At 32.8% G+C, this 22,421-nt stretch overlaps 1 protein-coding gene across 1 annotated transcript; it reads right to left on the reverse strand.

Annotated features, from left to right (window-relative positions):
• Positions 1 to 6,324: 6,324 nt before the first annotated feature.
• smg (sterile alpha motif domain containing protein 4 smaug) lies at positions 6,325 to 22,043 on the reverse strand. Its single transcript, XM_023159907.2, has 7 exons — positions 21,843 to 22,043; positions 21,527 to 21,790; positions 19,493 to 20,015; positions 17,212 to 17,378; positions 12,357 to 12,566; positions 12,101 to 12,302; positions 6,325 to 9,724 (listed from the first exon to the last, which is right to left on the reverse strand). The coding sequence occupies exons 2-7, from the start codon at positions 21,765 to 21,767 to the stop codon at positions 9,352 to 9,354; spliced, it is 1,716 nt and encodes a 571-aa protein (XP_023015675.2). The 5' UTR covers positions 21,768 to 21,790; positions 21,843 to 22,043; the 3' UTR covers positions 6,325 to 9,351.
• Positions 22,044 to 22,421: the final 378 nt, after the last annotated feature.

Consider the following 22,421-nt stretch of genomic DNA (forward strand, 5'->3'; position numbering starts at 1 on the left):
CAAAATATCCATCTGCTTAGGTTTTCATGTTAATTCTTTCATTTTAATTTTCACTTAGCATTTTTGTATTTTTTCATCGCATATCATTGAAATGCCCTCTTCTCTCGAAGAGAAAGTTTATTGCCGAAAAAACAGATGGATATTTGGAATGAAACCACTTGGCATGTTTCGAGCAGGTACTCATTGTAAACACTTTTATGGGTTAAGACAAGGGCCCAAGTGGTCGATCCTTTTTGACTATATTTATGGCTCGACCATTATCAGTGAGAAAGTTACTTCCAACATTTCTTAGCCAAGGCATTCAGTCTGTTCAGGGATTTCGACCGAGAACTAATCCTAATTCTGATTCTCCTCGCCAAAAGGTTACACTGTTATTTTCTGTTTATTCATTTGTTGGTGTTGTCAATAATTTTTTTTATTTGTAAACGCTGTGTCCGACTGATTAATAATTCACCTATCACAAGTCCCGACATATGAAACTGACAATCCAGGACATTTATTGAATCTTTCAACGAAAGTGGGAGTTTGTTATACTCATTCAAACCTTTATAAAATAAAGACTTCATCGTACTAGTCAAATCAGTTCAAGGAAGGTGGATCTTTTGGGAGCTTCTCGCTCTTTTTAAGTAGTTATGAATTTGAGATTTATATATACAGAATTCTTTAAAGTAAGTTGAAAACCAGTTACGTGTTACTTTGAAAATTAATATCATTGCTAACTCTTACAGTCTCTGGGAAACAACATGAGAACATCACTGCCTAATTTAAGTGTTGTTATCTGAAACTGCTTTCAGGTGCAAAAATGAGTAATGTCACAAGAGATCAAGCATATAGGTGTTTGAGTAATTTATTATTTCTGATTGGGAGTATCAGGTGTGTTGTCGGATGACATCATTTCATTGCGATTATGGTGATTATATATCAAGACATAAATTTTTGAAATCAATATAGAGATAACAGATAATCGTGAGGATCTGATAAAATTCAAAATACTATTTGCATGAATATGTTTTTCTAGTTCTGTAAAGTACCCTAATGACCCTTTTTTGAGCATCTGTAACATTTTCATAGATTTTTGTTTTAATGCACTTCAAAAAAAAGTTGCTTGTGTGTGATTCGAATAATGCATGGTATGCAGTTTTGCAACTGCAAAATCAACTTCTTTAGTTATAACCCTGTTGGCATAGCACCCAGAAAAAGGGTTTTCAGCACATAGTTTACTAATATATAGGTTCGTTAAATTAGAAACTACTGTCTGTATGTAAAATTGTTAGCAGAACTTCACAGGATACACCACTGTCATCATCATTTTGAATTTACATCAGCGGTTAAGATATTTTTAAATGCTTTTGAAAGTTTCAAAAACTTCAATAGCCACCACGAACAGAACGAATAAATAAACCATTAGCTTTCATACAACTGAGAATTCAACATTATTCAGCAACCTATTTTTCTACAAAGACCTATTGTAAAAGTAATAGAAAATTCATGATGTGAACCCGTTTGTTCGGGCTAGGTGATTATATACCGATTTAAACTGAATTCTTCTAGTTTTATTGGTGATCTTTGAATTATTAGTGAGCAATTTCTTCAACTATTCATCATTTTTATTGTTTGTCAATTTCCCGTTATTGGAGATATTAGTATTCAATGTTTCATCCAACTAACTGAGTGCCATACTCATAATATACTCTCAAAAATGCGCCCATAAATAACTTGAGAACAAACACCAAGGAGTTCACAAAAAGGACTTCCCGTATCAAAGGAGGTTAGATTACCCCTGCCGGATGAGATGTCACATAATACTTTTCCCACGCGTCACCCGTAACAACGATATGTGTGTCATCTGCGTAAGATATCAAGTGCACTCAAAATCATGAATTGAACCGATACTATTCACGCTGTCTGGTATACACTTTTTGGTATGTCTTGAGCTCGGTTTTTATCTCCTCATTCGTCGCAAAACGCCGTCCTTTCTTAGGTCTCTTGAAACTTGGAAACAGGAATGAGTCACAGAGGGCAAATTCTGGTGAATACAGTGGCTGAGCAATGACTATAGGTTGTTTTTGGCCAAATACCGGTTATATTCGTAGTGCTTCCCGCAAGAGGCGCACAACTTCAAAAATTAGGTGCTCTGTAACTTACACCGCAACTCAATACTCAAAGTTGCGTTGCTAGCATTATGTGATGAATTATGAATTATGAAAGTTACAGAGCACCTAATTTTTGACTTCGGTACCTAAAAAGCACTTAAAAAGTACCTAATTTTGTCATTTCCTAAATGCGATTTCCGTACTTTGCGTTGCTGGCGTAACAGAGCTCCTCTTGGGTTCTTCCATTGGGACGATTGGACTTTGGTTTCGATGTCATAATCATATACCCATGATTCGTCACCAGTTATAACCCTTTTAAGCAAATCTGGATCGCCATTGACGTCATTAAACAATTCCTGTGCGATGCTCATGCGACGACAGTTTCTTTGTCAAAATTCAGCAATTCAGCAAAATTTCAGAAAAAATTACATGGCATGAGTCAACCGATATGCCGATATCCTCAGCAACTCCTCTAAGAGTAATTCAACGATTCTCCATAAAAATTTTCTTCACTTTCTCAACATTTTCATCGGTTGTTGATGTACTGGGGCGCCCAGGGCCAGCGTCGTCATTCACATCTTCTCGACCTTCTGTATCACTTGTGTACATTTTTCTTACTCAGAGTACAATCGCAGTATGCCACTATCATCATTTCAGAAATTTTTGGAAACTCAATTCCATTTTTACACAAAATTTTGAACAAATTCTTAGATAAATCTTTGTCGATAGCAGAAACGCGAAACACTTATAACTTTTATGCCTCTCACTAACAAATTGAACATGCTAAAATGCTGAAACTGTGAATATTTGTTCGATACAAGTGACCCAACATGAAAAAATCGCTAATCGAATATACGTAGCCCGCGAAATTTGAACATTCACCTCAGTTTTTGAACAGTCCACGTATATAAACAAGAAACAGTATTGGACCAAAGACCGTTCCTTGAGATATCCCCGTAGTGATCTCCCTTGAAGTGGTTTGATAATTGTCAACTTAAATATTAATAATAATAATAGTTTATTCATGACATTTTATGATATATACATCAGAAATAATACACAATTAAACTTCTAAATAAACTAATAATAACCTTGAGAAGTGAAACTTGTGCCAAGGTAAGTCATAAAAACAGATACATCTTTATGAATACAATCTCACATAATATGTTCATATACTTTGTATATGAACATATGTGAAAAAAAAACCAAATGAATACACATTATGTGAAAAAAAGAAAATAACAAATGAATATATAAATTCAAAATATGTGCTTAATAACAATATATGAATTAAATAAAATTTTGCAGAAATATAGTCGATGAAATGTATATCATGATTTATTGAAATTCATTATATCATGGAAAAAATTCCCTATTATCCATTTTTTTTTATTTTTTTTTTATATTAAAAAAAATTGGAATTTTTTATATAATGAGACAGCTTATCAAATATTAAAGGAATTATATACATTTAATTTTTTTGAGATATTGTTTCACTCTATTTTTTTTAAGAATATCTTAATTTATTCCTTGTATTATATGATTATCATATTGAACGTTTGATTTATTTTTATACATATAAATCAAAAGATTATATATATAAGAATATAATTGACATATATCCATATTTTACTAATTTTGAAAAGGTGGTCACTTGAAAAATCATATTTTTTATTATAGATTATTTTAAGAAAGTATTTTTGAATAACTTCAAGTTTATTCAAGTAGGTTCTACTCACTCCGCCCCAGCCTAATATTCCATATTGTAGTCGTGATTGAACCAGAGCAAAATAAAGTATATTCAAATGGTGTATACTCAAGAATTTTTTTTAATATTTAAATTTTGGCAGGAGGATCCTTACTTTTTTCAGAAAATAATTGATTTGATGATCCCATCTCCAATGTTTGTCAATCATTATGCCCAAGTGCTTGATACAGTCAACCTCGAAGATTTCGATACTCTCACTAATTTTGAGTGGACCTAATTTTGGTGAAAAATTTTGGCAAGTGAAAGTCATATATTTGATTTTTTCAAAATTTATCGTAAATAAATTACTATCAAATCAATTTTTCCTTCAGTTTGCATATAAAATAAATCATTGATGTAAATATTGAACAATATTGGACCCAAAACAGAACCTTGAGGAATACCATAAATAATTTTTTTTTTGTCACTGTATATATCATTAATTTTAACTTGCTGATTTCTATTTTGCACATAATTTTCCGCTAGATTGGATGTAGTTCCACGAAATCCAATTGCTTGTAATTTTTACAAAAGTATTGAATGGCTGGTCGTATCAAAAGCTTTAGCTAAATCAAGAAAAACAGATAAAGTTGGTATTTTATCATCAAATGATTAATATACATTATTTACTATATGACAAATTGCATTTTCTGAATCCGAATTGAGTATATGAGAAAAAATGGATTTTATCTAAATATTTTTCAATTCTATACTTGAGGATTTTTTCATATATTTTTGATTAACTAGATATCAATGTGATAGGCCGATAATTCTTCATTTCATTCTTATCACCATTTTTGTAAACGGGCTTAAGCCCGTTTGAAAGCATCAGGGCATATTCCAGTATTGAAAATCATATTTATTAAATGCACTAAAGGTTCTGATATCAGATCTTTCAATGTTTTCACACTTCAGAAGTTATTCCATCATACGCTAGTTGCACACACACCGATTTTGGACGGCCGACTTTTTACCGGTCGTCCAAATTCCAATAGTGAACCACATGTGGGAACGGGACCTGGCACATACGCCGACCGGTGATCGTCGCCGGTAAAATACCGGTGAGCAGCCGTCCACTGCCACTGTATCGCCAGCAGTACCGGGAAGTAGTGGCGTACATAACTAAATACACTCTTGCATACTCACCGGTTTTTTACCGACCATTCCAGTCTCGAATGCTCGGTGAAATTGTAGTTACTACGCATTAACTTCGTTTTGGTAATGCGTAGTAATTACGACAACAAAGCAACTGATTGTTTGACCGATAAAAATTCTGTGGAATTTTGGATGGCCAGTATAAAATCGGCCGATATTTTATTGGTAGCGGGTGCTTGTACACTCACCGGATTTATTTGTTTTTTCCATATAAAAGGAATTCACATATATTTTTAATGTGTTTGTACCCACCGTGTTTTTTATTTTTCCTGCTAAGTTCTCTCCAACTTTAGAATAATAATTTATGAATTAATTAGTCATAACTTTTGTATCTGTTGTAGTTACGCCATTAGTCATTTTGATGATTTTTATGATTTTCAGTTTCATTACATATTTTTTCAATACAACTCCATAATTCTTTGGATGTTTTACTATTTTTGTTAATTTCACTGTGATAAAAGTTAATTTCAGCTTTATTCAAAATGGTTGTTGGCTTTATACTCGATTTCAAGTAGTTTATTACTTCCGTTTGTTTTCTGTGATCTAGAAAGTTAGTCTTCATACACCATACTGATGTAATTAATTTAATAATGTTGCATGTGCTACAGTATTGAACGGTTTGGCAAGATCAAGAAAAATTGTAAAATTTTTCAGACTTATTCAAAGCGTTCCCGGTTTTCTCAATTAGATCCAGTATAGTACACTCAGTACTGGAATTACTGATGAAACCATACTGCTTTTTTGTTATAACCCAAATTTTCGTAAAGAAACTCATCAGCCTTGTTTTCAGTGCTAGTTCAAAAAGCTTCATGAAGTTTTTTATTATCAATATTGGTCTATAGTTCCCAAGGAAATTATGTTTTCCTGTTTTGTATACAGGAGTAACAAGTGCCTCAACGTTAATTACTGTTATTCCAACCAATTTTATAATTTTCTTCAAACCCCTTGAATGTTTATAAAATCGATTGAGAATATATACGGTTTTTGTCATCTGCAAATAACAGAGGTTTTCCGTAAAGTTTCAACTGTGCAATTGAATTAATATAGATGAGGAACAGTAGGGGACCCAGACTAGATCCTTAGGGAACTCCGCAAGATTTCCTCTCAGTTGTGCCCTGTTGATTTTCTATGAACACATATTGTTTTCTGTTATACAAAAAATTCTGAAACCAAGTATGGATGTTTCTGCTCACCCCAAAATTGTGTGAGTGGAACAGATAAGAGACCTAAGCCCCCTGAAAACTTTTGAGGGTTGCTTGCAAGTTGTAAATTAGTTGTTAAAAAAAGCTTCAAAAACATTTCAAATACCCAAAAATAAATGAAACACAATTCAATTATTATATCATCTCTATTTAGTAGATGGAATCAGTCTTTTGCATCATCAGTTTAAAACAATTGTCAAACATTATCACACAGACAATCACAAAATGTACTATTTCACGAATTTATGCTATTTGAACTAGAAGGTAGATTGCACATAACTCTACAAAATAAAACAATACTTCTGCTGCATATCTGCACCGATGAACTTCGTTTTAATACCAAAACGAGTTTCCGTTATCTTCAGGCAACAAGGCTCTGCAGATAGCAGCAGTAAAAGGGGGCCTGAGCTTCACAATTATTACTCATTCATGTCTGGAAAGTCGTCAGTAACATTCAAAATTAAAATTGATAAAAACAGCATTACAGTCTTAAACTTATCAAAACACTCAACATATCACATACATCTTTGAAATAATCCAACTTTTCATTACAAAATTTAAATTCCGTTCAAAATATCATGTTTCACGCAAATCTCAGACAAGTTGTCAGCGAGACTAAGTCTGATATCAAATGGCTCGGAGGAAACGTTGGGTTATTCCGTGACCATGATAAAATATTCCATTTTAAAAAGGAAATTATTAAAAAAGTACCTGCCAGCAGTAAAAATATAAGTTTCTTAAAATAATAAGTGTGCTTTGAGCACAAAACTTGTCATAAACATATAGTCCAAGTAAATAAAAACTTTTATGTAAACTATATAAAACAAAATCATCACGCTCGTAGGTGAGTATAGTAAAGCATAAATATACGAAAAAACTTAAAAAATAGACCCTTTTCAGACATCTGGCTTGTCAAGTGTTCTTCTCTCCCAACATAATTTTGTATATTATGCGAACTGTCGTTTGGCGTTATAAACTCTCGTTGCTCTCTTGTACTATCCCTAAATATATTTTTTATTTCTGTCTCAAGTATTATTGTGTCAAGAGTTGTTGAAAAGATGTGAAAAGAGAAATAAGCTTGAAATGGAATGAAAAATGTAAAGCGACATCAAAAGTATAAAAAAATAGAAATAAAAAAGCTGAAATTTAAAGAATTAAATTCAAAGCTGAAGAGAGAAAATATTGTTGATGATGTGGATGAACGGATAATGAAAAAATTAAAAAGTATAAGAGAAAAATGCAAGTTAATGTTTCAAAACAATTATTTGTAACTACCATCTTCTCTGTATTTCGTACTAGAAGACGATACAAAAACAGAAATGTTTCAGTTTTCTTAAGAATTCAGCTTTTCAGAATAGTTATTTTTTCCAGCTGAATTTTTCGTTTCGACTTTTTATATTGTAACATTGTGTCTCATGCTCGCTTCATTAATTTTGGCGTCAAAGTCAATCTTGCTTTCAGACAAAAGAAGTTCACTTCTCTATTTAAAACATGAATTTATAAAACATCAAATATTTTTCTTTATAATTCTTTTTTCTTTTGGAAGAATAATAAAAAAGTCTAAAGGAACTCATTCATTAATCAAAAAACAAAAACCACTTGTTTCCAGTTGTGTAATTTAATTTTTTTATCCCTCATTTCTTATTTTTTCACCTTAAAGGACAATTTTTTGACAGCTTTTTTAATTTAATCTTTTTATATTGTTCCACGTGCTCTTTTTGATTTCAATTTTTATTTTCTATTCATCTATTTAATAACTTGTCCAACATTTCAGTTCAGTTCAAATTTTCAACTTCGTATGATTTTTTCCAGCTTTCAGGTACCTGATTTAAACGTGCTGTTACACAACAGGGCCCCAAAATTATTGGATCCAGTTGCCTGTTGAAGAATCGATGTAAGATGATGAAGATGCAGATGAAATAGAATTGGCAATATGAATCATCAAGTCGAAAACACTTGTAAGATTAAAAACAGGTGAAAATAAGAAAAAGCAACATCATTTCTCTGATTTTTTTTTCAATTTCAGATGTTGAAACAAGTTATTCACCCAGATCACTTTCAGCATCAATTAGAATTCTTCAAAATTTGGAATAATGAAAATAAAAATTAATTTTGTTTCACTCTACAAAGTATTATAAAAATGAAAGATGTTGGTTATTTTCCGAGATGACTCTCCAAATCAATTTGAAATCATCACGTCAAGGTCACTCACAAATTTAAAAGAAAAAGATGAAAGTGAAAAAGAAAGACAAACTGGTTATAACGAACGTCTTTTGAAAATCGAAAATGTTGTTAAGGCAAGTTATTTCTCCAGATCACTCTGAAATCGCTAGTTCAAGAGGAAAAAATTAAAAAGTTGATGATGAAAAAGGTTTTGTTGCGATACAAAAAATAAAAATTGTTGAACATATAGTATTTTCCAAATCTCTGTCCATGAAGCTCCAATGGAAGAGAATCCCTGCATTGATTATGTTTATATATACATACTCCAGTGGTAATAATCCTTGTGTTTCACAGAAACTGAGTTGAATATCTCACAGTCAATCGGGGGCAATTTCAGACATTGTTTCCAAATCCATCAATCGTTTAGTTTGTTAATTAGAACTTGATTATTTTGTCTTTTCTTGCATTAAAACTCTTGCAATACCAGTCAATAATTTTTTTAAAATCACTAAACTCAAAATCTTCCGTTTGATAAAGGTTAGTAAACAAACTGTAAGATTTTTCATGAAAATTCCCATTTCTTATGATTTATTACCATCCTAAATGCGGTACTGAAGATTCTATAGTGAAAAATAAAGGAATTGTAAGAACTTCAAGAGGTAGCTTTAATGTTAACGATGATGATGATGATAATAATAATAGTATCCTCTAGATCATTCATAACTTTGAAATGAACTAAAATTGTTATTGGGTTTTCATTATCTATTGAAAGTTACAAAAGGATGGTTTTGTGTTGCCTCTATATTTGTTATTTGGCAAGAAATTGAACAAAATATCTGACAGAGGTTACACAGCTATTTAAACTGAACTCAGAAAGGAGACAACAAACCGATTCTTGACAAATAAGCACTCGAGCATACACAGACCAAAAATATCAAAATCTCTACCTCCAAACTGACAGTTCGCATAACTGAAAACCCAATGTTACACACTAAGGACCCAGTGCGTGTTCCATCATCTGAATGCACAGCGATTCAAGGCTGCTCTCAATGTCTGCCGATCGGATTGCGATCTGCTCCTGTTTCATCTTGAATTCCTTGAGGTTGAAGTGGTTGATACTAACACTGCAGTCTCCGCGCGGTTTTCTGGGTCGATCGTGGCCTACACAGTTCTGGTTCGTCGTTGGGGGTTGCGGGGAGGGGGAGAATAGCTGGTTCTGTAGGGTAAGGCTTCCAACGGAATGCCTGTGAGTGTTCCACGGGTGGTGATTGTGTTTCATGTTGGGAAAAGAGGAACTTTTTTTGGTGTAGGTATTCTGCGAGGCAGTGCGGTTTTTCTGTTGGTACCTGCCGTTCATTTGTGATCTGGAAAAAGGTGATTATAAAATCAAATTTTGGGTTAGCTGCCTTGTAGTAATAATAATAATGTTTCAATACATCTCTGGCCCAAAACCTCAGCAATAAACCCATTTTTAATGGTATTTTACTTCCCACCCATATTTTTACTGAGAATGAAATCCACTGAAAAATTTAGATAAAATAAAAGTGCTGGTTCGGATGGAATCCCACCTATTCTGTTAATCAACTGTTTCATTTCCCTTTCTGTGCCACGAAAAATAATATTTCAAAACTCATTTGACCAGGGGATCTTTCCGAATGTTTGGAAAAATTCTTTTCACTCTCCCATATTCAAATCAGGTAATAAAAACTATTTGAAAAATTTCAGAGGTATTCTAATATTTCGTGTATTCCAAAAGTATATGAATCCATTCTCACCGAAGAAATTTTCAATACTTTCAAGCATGACATTTCTGAAAAGCAACATGGCTTCTATAAAGGGTGTTCTACTGCTACTAACCTCAATGTTTTCCAAACATTTTTTGTGCAATAAACTTGAGGACTTTCAGGTAGATGTCATTCACACCGATCTCGCCAAGGCTTTTGACTGTTAATCACAGGCTATTAATTTCTAGATTGGAGGGACTTGATCATTGATCAGTTCGTATCTAAGTAACCGGGATCAGTATGTGAAAATCACTAACAGTATATCCAATGTAATCAGAGTAACCTCGGGCGTCCCTCAAGGATCACACATTGGCCCAATATTATTCTTATTATTCATCAATGATATAACAGATGTCTTCGAAAATTCCAAAGTCTTCCTCTACGCTGACGATCACAAATTTTGCAAGGAAGTTACCTCTATAGATCATTGTCAAATGGTTCAGACTGATACGGATAGTTTTTGAACTACTGTAAAATAAACCTTCCGAACATCAATGTGGGAAAGTGCAAGGTAATGAGTTTCTCTAAATCACATAACACTTTCGAGTGAAACTATTTCATTGATGACTCTGTTACAACTAGTAGATAACATTTGAGACCTGCGTTGTGTGTTTGACAAGGATCTGAACTTCAACAATCATATAAACAATATTTGTAACAAAGCCTTAAGGATTCATCAGGATTCATCAAAAGACATACACACTACATATATTTGATCTGGATGCAATAAAACCGTTGTATTTATCACTAGTTTGAATACCTGTCTAGCAAAGCTAATATCATGCAAGGGGTGCCGCAAGGGTCAATTCTTGGACCCCCACTCTTCTTATTATATGTGAATGATATGTCTCATGCATTGAAACTTGGTAGTATATATCAGTTTGCTGATGACACATCGGTTGTTGTTATAGGAAATAATATGTTGGAGCTCTCGACAAAAGCTTCAACTGTCGCACAAAGCATGAGCATGTGGTGTGAAGAAAACACGCTTGAGTTGAATGTTGGAAAAACGGGACTAATAACATTCAGTAAAAGAAATAACTTTGAATCATCCCCACTTGTGAAACTTAACTGCAAATCGATTCCAATATCATATCATATAAAATTCCTGGGCGTTATACTAGATCCAACCCTCAGCTGGGATTCACACATAAACATCTTGAATAGTAAGCTGAACTCCATCTGTGGAGTTATACGATATCTACAAGACCAAGTATCAGTCAGCTGTTTGCGAACATATTATTATGCTCAGGTTCAGTAAATTATTTTCTATGGGATTATATTTTGGAGCTCTTCATCAAGCTCACAAAGAATATTCATAACACAAAAGAACATTATGAGATGTATACTAGGATTGAGTCATAATACTTCATGTAGGACATACTTTTCTGAACTGGGCCTTGTCAACTTTGTAAAGAAATATCCCCATCTGTTTCCTACAAATGCTGATCAATATTCTACTAATATGAACCTCCACACTAGACATCAAAATGAGCTATGAGAACTACTACCAAGCAATCAAAGCATACACCTCACTACCTCAAGATATCAAAGGACTGAAGAGGTTCAGGAGTTCTGTCATAAGTTACTTGAAGCAGAAAAGCTATTATTCTTTTAATTGTTGGATGTAATAACATGTATTAGTTTTAGATACTCTTTCAATTGTGCTTCTCAGATTTTTAAATTCAGCTGTATACTTAAATTCTTGCCTTTGTATTAGAATACTGTTTTAACATTTTAAGATTTGTACTGTACCTCAATATTTAAATATTTTCATCCCCCCCCCCCCCCCCGATTTATAGACATCGTAAATACATTTTAACTTGCTTTTTTAAACCTGTACCTGACGTTTGCTGTGTCCTGTGACAATCGTTTTGCAATAAAAGTATTATTATTATTTTAAAAGTGGCGGAGAGTGACCCCAAATGATAACGTTGAGTTATTTTCTCAACTCACCTATATCCACTATTTGTATTTTGATCCCTATGAATCAAGGTCGTCACTGAGTCTTCCTTCAATAACTGTCCTTTCCAAACATTCAATCGCCTTTTTTGCTCGTCTGTAAAAGCATCCAGTGTATCGGCTCGGTCGCAGAGAGAGCCAAATTGCATGAGGTAGTCATCGTGATGTTGTCTCAACATCAGTATTTGGGTACATACTGAAACAAAGAATTAAAATTCGCTGATCGGAATAAATATCATTCCTTACGAACCTTTTCCCATTACTTTGACAAACTGAGAGGCCAGATCTTCGCCCAACGTCAAATGCAGGGGAGTCTGCAGAATATTTTTCAATTTCTTCAAAGCAGCATTTAGATCGCCTCCATTCATGACATCGATTTCTAATTCTGTGAGATTTTCACTTCTTTCTTTCAGTTTATGGATGCTCAAAATAATTTTGTGACGAGCTCCTTTTGTTATTCCTGGAAAGTTCAAATTGTGGATGATGAAGTTGAATATATCAGGAAACGAAATTTGGATATTTTGAATATTTATAAATCTCTCATACATGTTATAGAAAGGCAGCAAAAGAAAGTATCGCAATTAAATATTTCAATGGAGAACCCTGAAATACTTGTGATGCACTGTTTGGAACCTTTGGTGTAATAATGAATATTACTGGAGTTTTTACTCAACACCAAACCGTTATTTTAACACCTTGACACGTGTTTCGATAACCAAGTGATCAACTTCAAGAGGAAGATCAACCTAATCATACTTACAAAGCTATCCTTATTTATACCGAAATACCTGTTCTAGGTACCTGTGTCTTGAGTGTCTTAAATTAATTTCACAATATTGCCTTATCTACCAGTATTAAATTAATTTTACAATGTGTTCTTATGTAATAGTCAGGTAAATCTAATGAATAAAATATCATTTTAACAAGCTATATAGTATACTATTAGGTATTGATCCACCACCGTTATTCATAATATTATTATCAAGAAATCTAAATTAAAATCACCAGCTAAAATCACTCGAGGATTCCTGCAAAATATTTCTTCACATATTATCTCCATTTGATCAAGAAAAGATGCATGACTTCCACTGGGTGAATGATATAAACTTCCTATTATCCATTTCGTGCTGCCGCTGGCTCCAGATGTTAATTTAAACCAATAATTTCCATTTTGTACATAGGTTTTACCGTTTGTAAATTTAATATCTTTTCTAATATAAATAATTACACCTCCTGTGTGTCTTGAGTTGGAGTCGCATCTTATAGCTGAATAGCCTGATTTCTCAAGTTCATGGTTATTTATTTCGCTCGTCGTTCGGGCTTCACTAAGTAAAATAATGGCAGGATGGTAACAAACAATGTCAGATATCAATTGAGTTTTGTGAGCTAACAAACTTTCTATGTTTAAATAAACAATATCTACATTGAACTCAATTGACATAAATTCTTTCTTATGTGTTGTATGATTTAGTTTTTTGTATCGTGTTGATTCACTATTTTTGGAATTCCATTCAGATATTTTATAGTTTTAGAATTATCACCTTCAGCTATGATGTTATCCAGCTTTAATTTTAATTTTTTTGTAGTACTCTCGTTGAGCAGTCGTTTGATCTGCAAATATTCTGATAGAAGGAATATTATCATTGATTTTTTTACGGTTTCTTAGTATATTTACTGCTGCATCATCAGATTCCAAGATAACTTTTATGGGACGTGTTTTTCTTCCATCATATTTTCCTATTCTAATTACTTTAAACTCATTAAGAGCAGTGTCTGCATGCTCCAAAACTTCTTTCACCGTTTTTTTTTTCATCTTCTATTATATCATTCCTATTTACAGCATTCGATTCATTAATATTTAAAATCATTATATTGTTTGATCTCTTTTTTCTTTCCTCTAAGACTACCTGACTTAGACAATGGAAGTCCGAACTAATGAAATTCAATCCATCAATTGTCATCGCTATTTTAAGGAATATTTATTTGAAATCTTTCCGTACTGGAAGCTTGAAGAGATTGTTAATAATCAAATAAAACAAAATCGGGGCTATCAGGCCGTGGTCGAATGGAACCTGAAGTACCAAACTTCACGTCTGCTACTGACTACGGCAGACATCAACAGTGGTGTGACCATTGACTGCAAGGATCAAGATTATATCTCGAGGTCACGGCAACGACTGACTGGCGAGCAATGTGTTCACTTGTATTTATAATTTCAGAGAGTGGTGGGGGTGATAGTGGGAATGGTGATTGGGCTGATGTTGGGTGTGGTGGTGGAGACAATGGCAGGGTGTCCATGCAAATGCTCACTTCTGATTGGTCATTCAGATTGGTACACACTGTTACTAGGTTGTCCTGCTTGGTTAACGTTGATAAGTATGCTACAAGTGGGATGTCGAACGGGGTTGTATTCTGGCCTTCTTGAGTATTGAATACCTTGTTGAAATTGTTGGGATGCTAATGGATCTCAATGGCCTCCCAATAAATTCGTGCATAGTAATGCGTTGAATTAGGCAGTTTTATCATATTTCATTACGAGGTCTGTTTCAACTACTAGGACATATTCTGCAATTGTAGATATCTCTGGTTGTATGAGGCAGCTGCTACGTTTGTGTTCTTATATCCTGGTGTTGATGCTGCTTCTGATAGTTCCGATATTAACTGAGCCACAACAGAAACGATATCGGCGGATGTCAGAGCTTTTTTGTCCTTGGCCGATATGATAGTGTTGTGTAGTTGGTTAGTTTGGCTTGTAAATGATCTTGTTGTGACAATTAAATAGTTTTTTCATGCAATCCGGGACTTTGTTTCATGTCATTATTACCAATAATTCAGTTTTGTTTTTTTTTTGTATTAATGTTTTGATTAAAATTATATTTAAAAAATGTTATTGCACTTCGATACGATCAATAGGAATCATAGTTTAGTTTGTACGATGGAAGTTAAAGTGAAATAGATCATTATTTCTGAGTTCTCTTTGGCATATGAAAAAGAATCTTCTCGAGAAGTTTCAGGCATGTAATGAGGCCATTCATTATTTTTTTATATAAGGTCAGCATTCTCTCTTCTTCTGCTCAACAAGTCTACGTTGAAACCGTTCGAAAGAATTGTATAATTATGTATAAAATGATAATTAAAACTTATGTTTTTCAATTCTCATTTTTCATGATCTCCTACCTCGTAATAACGGTTCATCCATCAATTTATATTCATTTTATAATCACAGAATCTTAGAAATTTGTGTTGGACTCTTTCCAATGTGACACAGTGTATAAAATGGTGACCAAATAATCTAGCCATATTCTAGGTGGGAGACTGTTAAAGGAAGATATATCGTTCTCAAATCAAATCAAATCAAATCAAAATATGCTTTATTACCCAAGATATAAACATCTTATTGGCAAAGTCTAGTAAAGTAAAACATGTATAAGGGACAATTAACAAATATAAACTATAAAATAATGCTTAAACACCGGAGCAGAGTATATGGACAGAACAATATTAAGTCCAGCTGAACAGCTACAAATATAAGTACATGAATGTATGAATATTAAGTAAACGTAAATATATAATTCTACATAATGAACATTGAAAGCCATTTTGTGTTGGTTTCAATAACTTGTTTACACAAAGCTACATGTCAATTATTCGATAGAGCCTTGGTAGAATTCGTCCACACTATAATAGGGCCTCCCAATAAGGTATTCTTTCACTTTCTTTCTGAATTTCTTTCCATTATATATTCGCCTTAAATTAATGGGAAGGTGGTTAAATAACTTCTTGCTATTGAAAATAATAGAATTTTGTGTAAGGGCTAGAGAAGGTGTGGGAAGGGAAACGGAGTAAGACTGACGTGTACTATAAGTTGCGGTGTTCCCAAATTGATTTTTATATTTTTTGTGGATAAGACACACTGTTTCCATAATAAAAAGACATACTAAGGTCACTAAATTGATCGATGATAGTTTGCAGTTTTGTGATATAAATCCCAGTAGCTTTGATGTATTGACAGGCAATATAATTTATATGATCTACAAATCGCAATTGCTCGTCAAAGATAAATCCTAGATCCTTCATTGAAGTGACACGTGTTAATGGATTACCATTCAGGAAGTATGAGATGTGAAATTTTCTATTCTCTTTGTAAAAACTGATAAAACTACATTTGAATATTACTGGAGTTTTTTCTCAACACCAAATGTATTTTATAAGTGACTGACTGTACTATGAAGAGCATTATTTGCTAATAAAGAGTAATAATAATAAAATCGTGTTGGGAAAAAACTCCAGTAATATTCATTACTACACCAAAGGTTCCAAACAGCGCATTATAAAACTACATTTGCTCATGTTCATGTGTAAATTGTTTTCAATACACCACCTATTCTTTTTTAGGATAAGAACTTCTTTTTTGTTCATTGTGATTGACATGTTTTATACCGGATAAAGTCTCTGAATGAAATATATGAATGATTGATTGAAGCTATTTAAATCAAGTAACAGAGTAACATCGTCCAACGATTCTATAGGTCTGAAAATTTTAGGATCATCAGCAAACATTTGAAAGTTCGAATTTTGAAACATTCTGTAATGTCATTAAAAAAGATATTGAAGAGATGCACAATGAGACCCTTGAGGTACTCTCGACGTTATATTCCCTACCCTAAATTGCTGAGATCGGCCGGTTAAGAAGCTTTCAAACCATGATAGAGACATCTGTGAAACCAAATAAATACATCTTATATAATACATTATGATCCACACGATCAAATGCCTTAGAGAAAACTTTATAGACTGCATTCATCTGGCCTTTTTTTCCAGAACCTCTTTAATATTTTGCTCAAACACCAATAGGTGTTCTTCATGTACATGTTATAGTTGACACTAACAAAAAACACAGGGTAACTAACATAGAAAAAGTATATGTGATGCTAATGAAATTTTTATCCAATGTATCTATCAATATGTTTTTTTTTAGAAATAGAACTGAATATATACTGTACCTATTATATTTTATTATACATTAGTTATTGCGTGTAATGAATTATTTGACAATTATTCCTCAATTATTCCTATCACTTTTCAGAGAAACTCGTTCCACTCACCTATTTCTTGAAGATCGTCCTCCGTTAATTTTAACATCTGGGTGTATGTCAGATTATTGAATACCCAGCTGTACTTGTGTAACCTCAGAGATTTCAACCAGGACACAATGCATTTCATAGAAGGGTTATTATTCATCAACTTCAAGTCTTGAAGTCCAGTCTCCGACCTGTCAAGAATAAAAAGTAATATATAACAAAAACAAAAATAAGCTGAAGTGGTGGGACTTGAATTTCAGAATTTGTTTGAATTGACTGGTTTTCATTAACGATTGGATTTTTGGATATTGGTCAAAAAATGAATTTATCTTCATACTTTTATAGTTTTAATATTCCTATAGTAGTAAGGAAAGTCCATGTAAAAGTGTCAATTAGCTAATTAAACAAATGAGATGTAATTTTCTGGAAAAGACACAATTTTGAACTAATTAAACGCTTTTTATGGAATAAAAATGTAAGTAGTTAGGTGAATAAAAGTCCGCAGATCGAGAAAAGAAGTTGTTATTTCACAAGTATTCATTACACAAAGTGAGTTTTCTATTCAGTCAACTACTTTAGTGGTCCAATAATTTTTCTGAAAAAAAGATTGGGTAACAGGATACATTTTTTCTTAAAAAAAAACAATTGTTTTCTTTCCGACGTTTCGAATTCAATTAAATTCTTTTTCAGGGCTCTTCAACAATTAATTTTCATAAATATACCTTCCACACTACTTATACGATTATTATCGTTTTAATTTCACAAGAAATAATGAGTTATTAGTTAAATTACTTACCGAAAAGAAGTTTTTTTCGTGTTGATAATATTACTATTTTAAAAACCATCAGATATATTAGATACATATTTTTTTTTAAATTAAAAATATTGCAACAACCAAATTTCCGAGACAACACCAACACAAAACGACATGAAACATACTAATGGTTTTATCTGTGATTCTGATAAGGTGGTGTCTGTTTTTTTTTTAATCAATGGCAGAAAGAAAAAGAATGAAAAAAGGGGGAATTATTCAGGTTTTTTTCTATCAAATTGAAATATGCAGTATTAAGGCCATCGTCATCTCTTCTAGTGTTAACACTATCGCATTTGAGGATATGTATCATTTCGCTCAAATTTTTTTTGATTAATATGGTTGAACATCTAGAATAGTTGGATGATCAAAATCAAAAATGTGTCCATATTTTTTTTCAACGAGAGCTGTGGGTTTTTTTATATTCAGTTTCTTAGAGTCTTTCATGTGTTCTGAAACTCGTGTTTTAGGATACCGTTTGGTTTGACCAACATATATTTGTGACAGCTTCCACAGTTCAATTTGTACACTATATTGGATTGGATTTTTTGTTTTTTGTTTTGAGAAAAAATGTTTTCCAGCTGTATTTTCATTTGAAAAAGTCACTTAAATTTGTTCGGTACTGAGTACCATTCCAAGTTTATCAGATGAATTTTCAACAAATGAAATTTTGTGATATTTGGGTATCACCCCTGTATTTTGGGAGGATAAACTCTCTTTAATTATTTTTCTAATAAGGGCTTTAGGAAAATAATTTTTTACTAGGTAATTCTCAATTAATTGGAGATTTTTGTTATGGAATTCAGAATTGGAAATGGCAATTGCTCTTGATTTCAAATTCCTTATAATGTCGATTTTACTCTGAAAATTATGTTTCGAAAAATAATATAAAAATCTCTCAGAAAAAGTTGGTTTATGATACCAGTCTACCTTTAAAATTCGGTTTGAATCTTTGATTATTTTAGTATCTAAAAATGTTAACGAATTTTAGTTTTGGATAAAAACTATGAAAAGTGTCTAATATTTCAGTTTGTTTATTTTTTGGAATGAAAGTAACAATATCGTCAACATATCTTTTGAAAAAAGGAAATGAAAATGACAACTTTTTAAGGCATATATTTTGTTGTTCTGCCACCAGTTTTTTTATAGTCTATTTTTCGACTTTTGAGTGACTATTTTCAGAAATATAATGTACCTCAAATCTATTATGTAAGCTTATGTAAAAATTACTGCAAATATTTAAAAATTGTACACTGGCTGAAGGACTTCGGTCGATGGCCTTTGGTATTCACCAATAAATGACATTTATTATTATTTATTTATCTCCAAAAGTAGACCAAAGTGCTAAGTTTCGACTTCATACTTGTGATCAGCGAACCAAAATACGTAGGTGTATTAAGATTTTTTTCAAAAACTAGCGATTGCCGTTAAAATGAGTATTCACAAATTAAAAATGTAGTGTGAATACTAAAATTTATTTGCGCAAAAAATTACCTGCTAGCCTGCAATCCGGGCACTCCAGACAGAAGAGAAGTTTCGCTCGACAGAGAGAAGCTTCTCTGCTTACAAGGAGCTTCATTCAAATTCTCATTGGAGCACCGATTGTCCTGACTGGAAGGCAGTTTCTCTTGATATGTCACCTGTCCTATCGTAAGGCTATGTGACCTTCTCTGTTTCAAATTCTGCTGTGATTCTGGGTTCGGACTAACGGATTCGTCACTAGACTCTGTGGTAGGTGAGTTATTGAAACCGGGAGGGCTTATCTTCGTTAAAACTTTCGTCAGCAATTGTTTGAAAGACTTCTTGTCTTCGTTGTTGAAGGCAGGATGGATGTAAACATACGACATGATTTCTACACAATCGTTATAAATTTTCAAAGGAGGAGCAATGAAATCTCTCAGTACTTGTTGGATAATTCTCAAATAACAGTCAGCTGCTTTTTTATTATTCGGTTTCAGAAGAGGTAGATGCTTTAGAAGAGAAGTTAATGCTGTTTGAGATGGCTCTTGAAGGAAACCTGCAATGGAACCATCTGTAAGGGCTTTGGGAAAATAAAACAAGAGGGTTCAGTTACTGGGATTGGAATGTTTTTAACTATCCAATTTTTTTTCCAAAATGGAGATACCTCAAAACTCCATGAAAATATAAAGTGTAAATAATTTGCACACCCATTAATTTGGCCAAGGGACCACTATAGACATTGTAGACTACTTTTATATATAATTCCAACCGATGAAACTACCATGTTCTCAAACAAGTCTGGAATTAAATTTATGGTGTGAATTATCATTATGGAGTTATTGATTTTCATCAAGTAACAAGTCAGTGTATTCATAATGTTATGAAATGAATGAAATTGGAGAAGGAACTGGACCCTCATATGAATCGTTAGCAATAAGAAAAACTTGTATTTTTGCTTTTTGGTTTGGTTGGTTAAACAAAGAATTTCAATTATTTCTACATTTTTATGGAAGTTTATGATGGATCACCGACCAACTCAACATTATTTACTTCACTTATTTTGTACTGGTTTATTCAAGAATTTTTTTTTATAAAAAAGTAATGCTATTACTACATTTGCCAATTTCCTTTTCAAACGCATTAATCAAATATAGAATGTTAAGGGCAATCTATGCAAAGCAAGTTTCATAGTATAATATATATAAATACGTAAATTGCTCCACAAGGTTCTCCACAAATGATACAATAGTTTGAAGCCATTATGATACACAACTACTTTTACTACTATAGAAACACAGAAAAGAATAATTAAATAACTTATGACGATAACAAAAAAATGAATTTGTAATCAAAATAAAATTGCAGAAAATACTCCTGTATTCAAGAAAATAATTTGACGATTCATGTGACTAATTGGAAATGTCTAAACAAAAATCTTGTTCCTACCATCTTCTAGCTGGTGGGAACAAGAGGTTCCAATTCTGAATGTGGCAGAGAGTAAATGCTGAAAATTATTGATTCGAAAAGCATTTTAACAGCTTTTCAACTGTTGAGATAATGAAAATGAACTTTAAGCGAAGTTTTAGAACAGTAAGTTAGACAAATTTCCTCTTTGACACTTGTTTAAGTTTGGTCGTGACGGACAGTTAGTTTATATTGTTTGTTATTATCGATGTGAAATATTTCTACTAATTATCAACACTAAAGCAAAGAATACAAAGCTTGATTACCAACAGAACTGGGTAGCATTCGCTGACAAACCAGTTGGCTTTTTGATGTAAATTTTGGCATATATCCCGTCTTGAAAATGATCCGGCCGACGGGTTGTTGGCGACTACTAGCTACTCACATAGTGTGGTCTGGTGTGGTCAGGGTAAGTACTAAACATTTTACGGTACATGAAAACGCCAGTTCTGAGCTTCTATGGGCTTTGTATTCATTGACTAAAAGCAACCAATGTATCAGAATTCTATTTTTGCACCATCATGTGGGGAGCTTTTGATGAAACCAATGCGAATTTGTGACAACACCATACATCTTATGAAAACTAAAAATTTCAGTTCAAACCTGCAATATATTCTGGATCATTGGCATTTTTTTCCAGGCACTGGGCTTCTAACGTGTTAACTGAGTTTACACACTGCTCGAGAGCATATTGAAGAAATTTAGCATTGGCAAACGGCAGTCCTACCATCAAATAGTAAAGGCCTACGGTTCTTTCGCAGTTGTCAAACTTGTGGAACTTCAAACGTATATCGTTCAGCTGGTCGCAGAACTCTGAGAAGTCCCGAACGTGCCCATTCTCCATTTGAAACACCTGATTTGTTGAATCTGATAAAAATAAGAAACATAACATTTTAACAATTTTTTTTTATATTCATACCTGTCAACGAATATTCAAGTGTAATTATACAACTGACTCCTTGCCTCTTCGTAGTGTTACAGTAATTTCAAAGCCTAGTTTTTCTACATTGGAATTTTTTATCGACAAAAAACTGTAGTTTTTCTTTGTATTCCTATGAAAATGAAATCAATTGCCAGTGTTACCATTACACTTCACACTACTACCTACCACTATACTGCTTGTTTACTGTCACTGTCATTGTCACTATTAAGGCTCGTTCATACTTACCGGAATCACAGATTCCGAAACAGCAACAGTCCAGACAAAGTTCACACGGTCCGAGTTGAAGATTGGTTTGTTAGGATTTTTTTTCCTGATTGATTCGGCCGTTACTTGATGAAGATCCATAGTAATTTCAAAAACTACACCTCACGATTTGATCTTCACAAACTTTATTTGAAAATATATCACAACATGTTTCGCTAAGACATTAGCATTTTCAAATGATTTAGGAATTATTATTATTCGTAGATAAAAGTATCTTACTATTCTGATCAAATATTGCGGTAACTAAATACAGTTCTGCTTCAATCGTTAAATTTATTTCGTGTTGTGTTG

Source organism: Leptinotarsa decemlineata, unplaced genomic scaffold (genome assembly GCF_025532065.1).
Source record: "Leptinotarsa decemlineata unplaced genomic scaffold, Ldec_3_MD MMD2_tig00026314_RagTag_RagTag, whole genome shotgun sequence".
Lineage (NCBI taxonomy): Eukaryota > Metazoa > Arthropoda > Insecta > Coleoptera > Chrysomelidae > Leptinotarsa > Leptinotarsa decemlineata.

What these genes read in the sequence shown, in the direction of transcription:
- smg (XM_023159907.2), bottom strand. Translation starts at nt 21,767, where the DNA reads ATGGAGAATGGGCACGTTCGGGACTTCTCAGAGTTCTGCGACCAGCTG. An exon ending in TGTCAAAGTAATGGGAAAAG is followed by an intron (nt 12,303 to 12,356) that starts GTTCGTAAGGAA and finishes TCTTTGTTTCAG; the next exon opens with TATGTACCCAAATACTGATG. An exon ending in AATACAAATAGTGGATATAG is followed by an intron (nt 9,725 to 12,100) that starts GTGAGTTGAGAA and finishes ACCTTTTTCCAG; the next exon opens with ATCACAAATGAACGGCAGGT.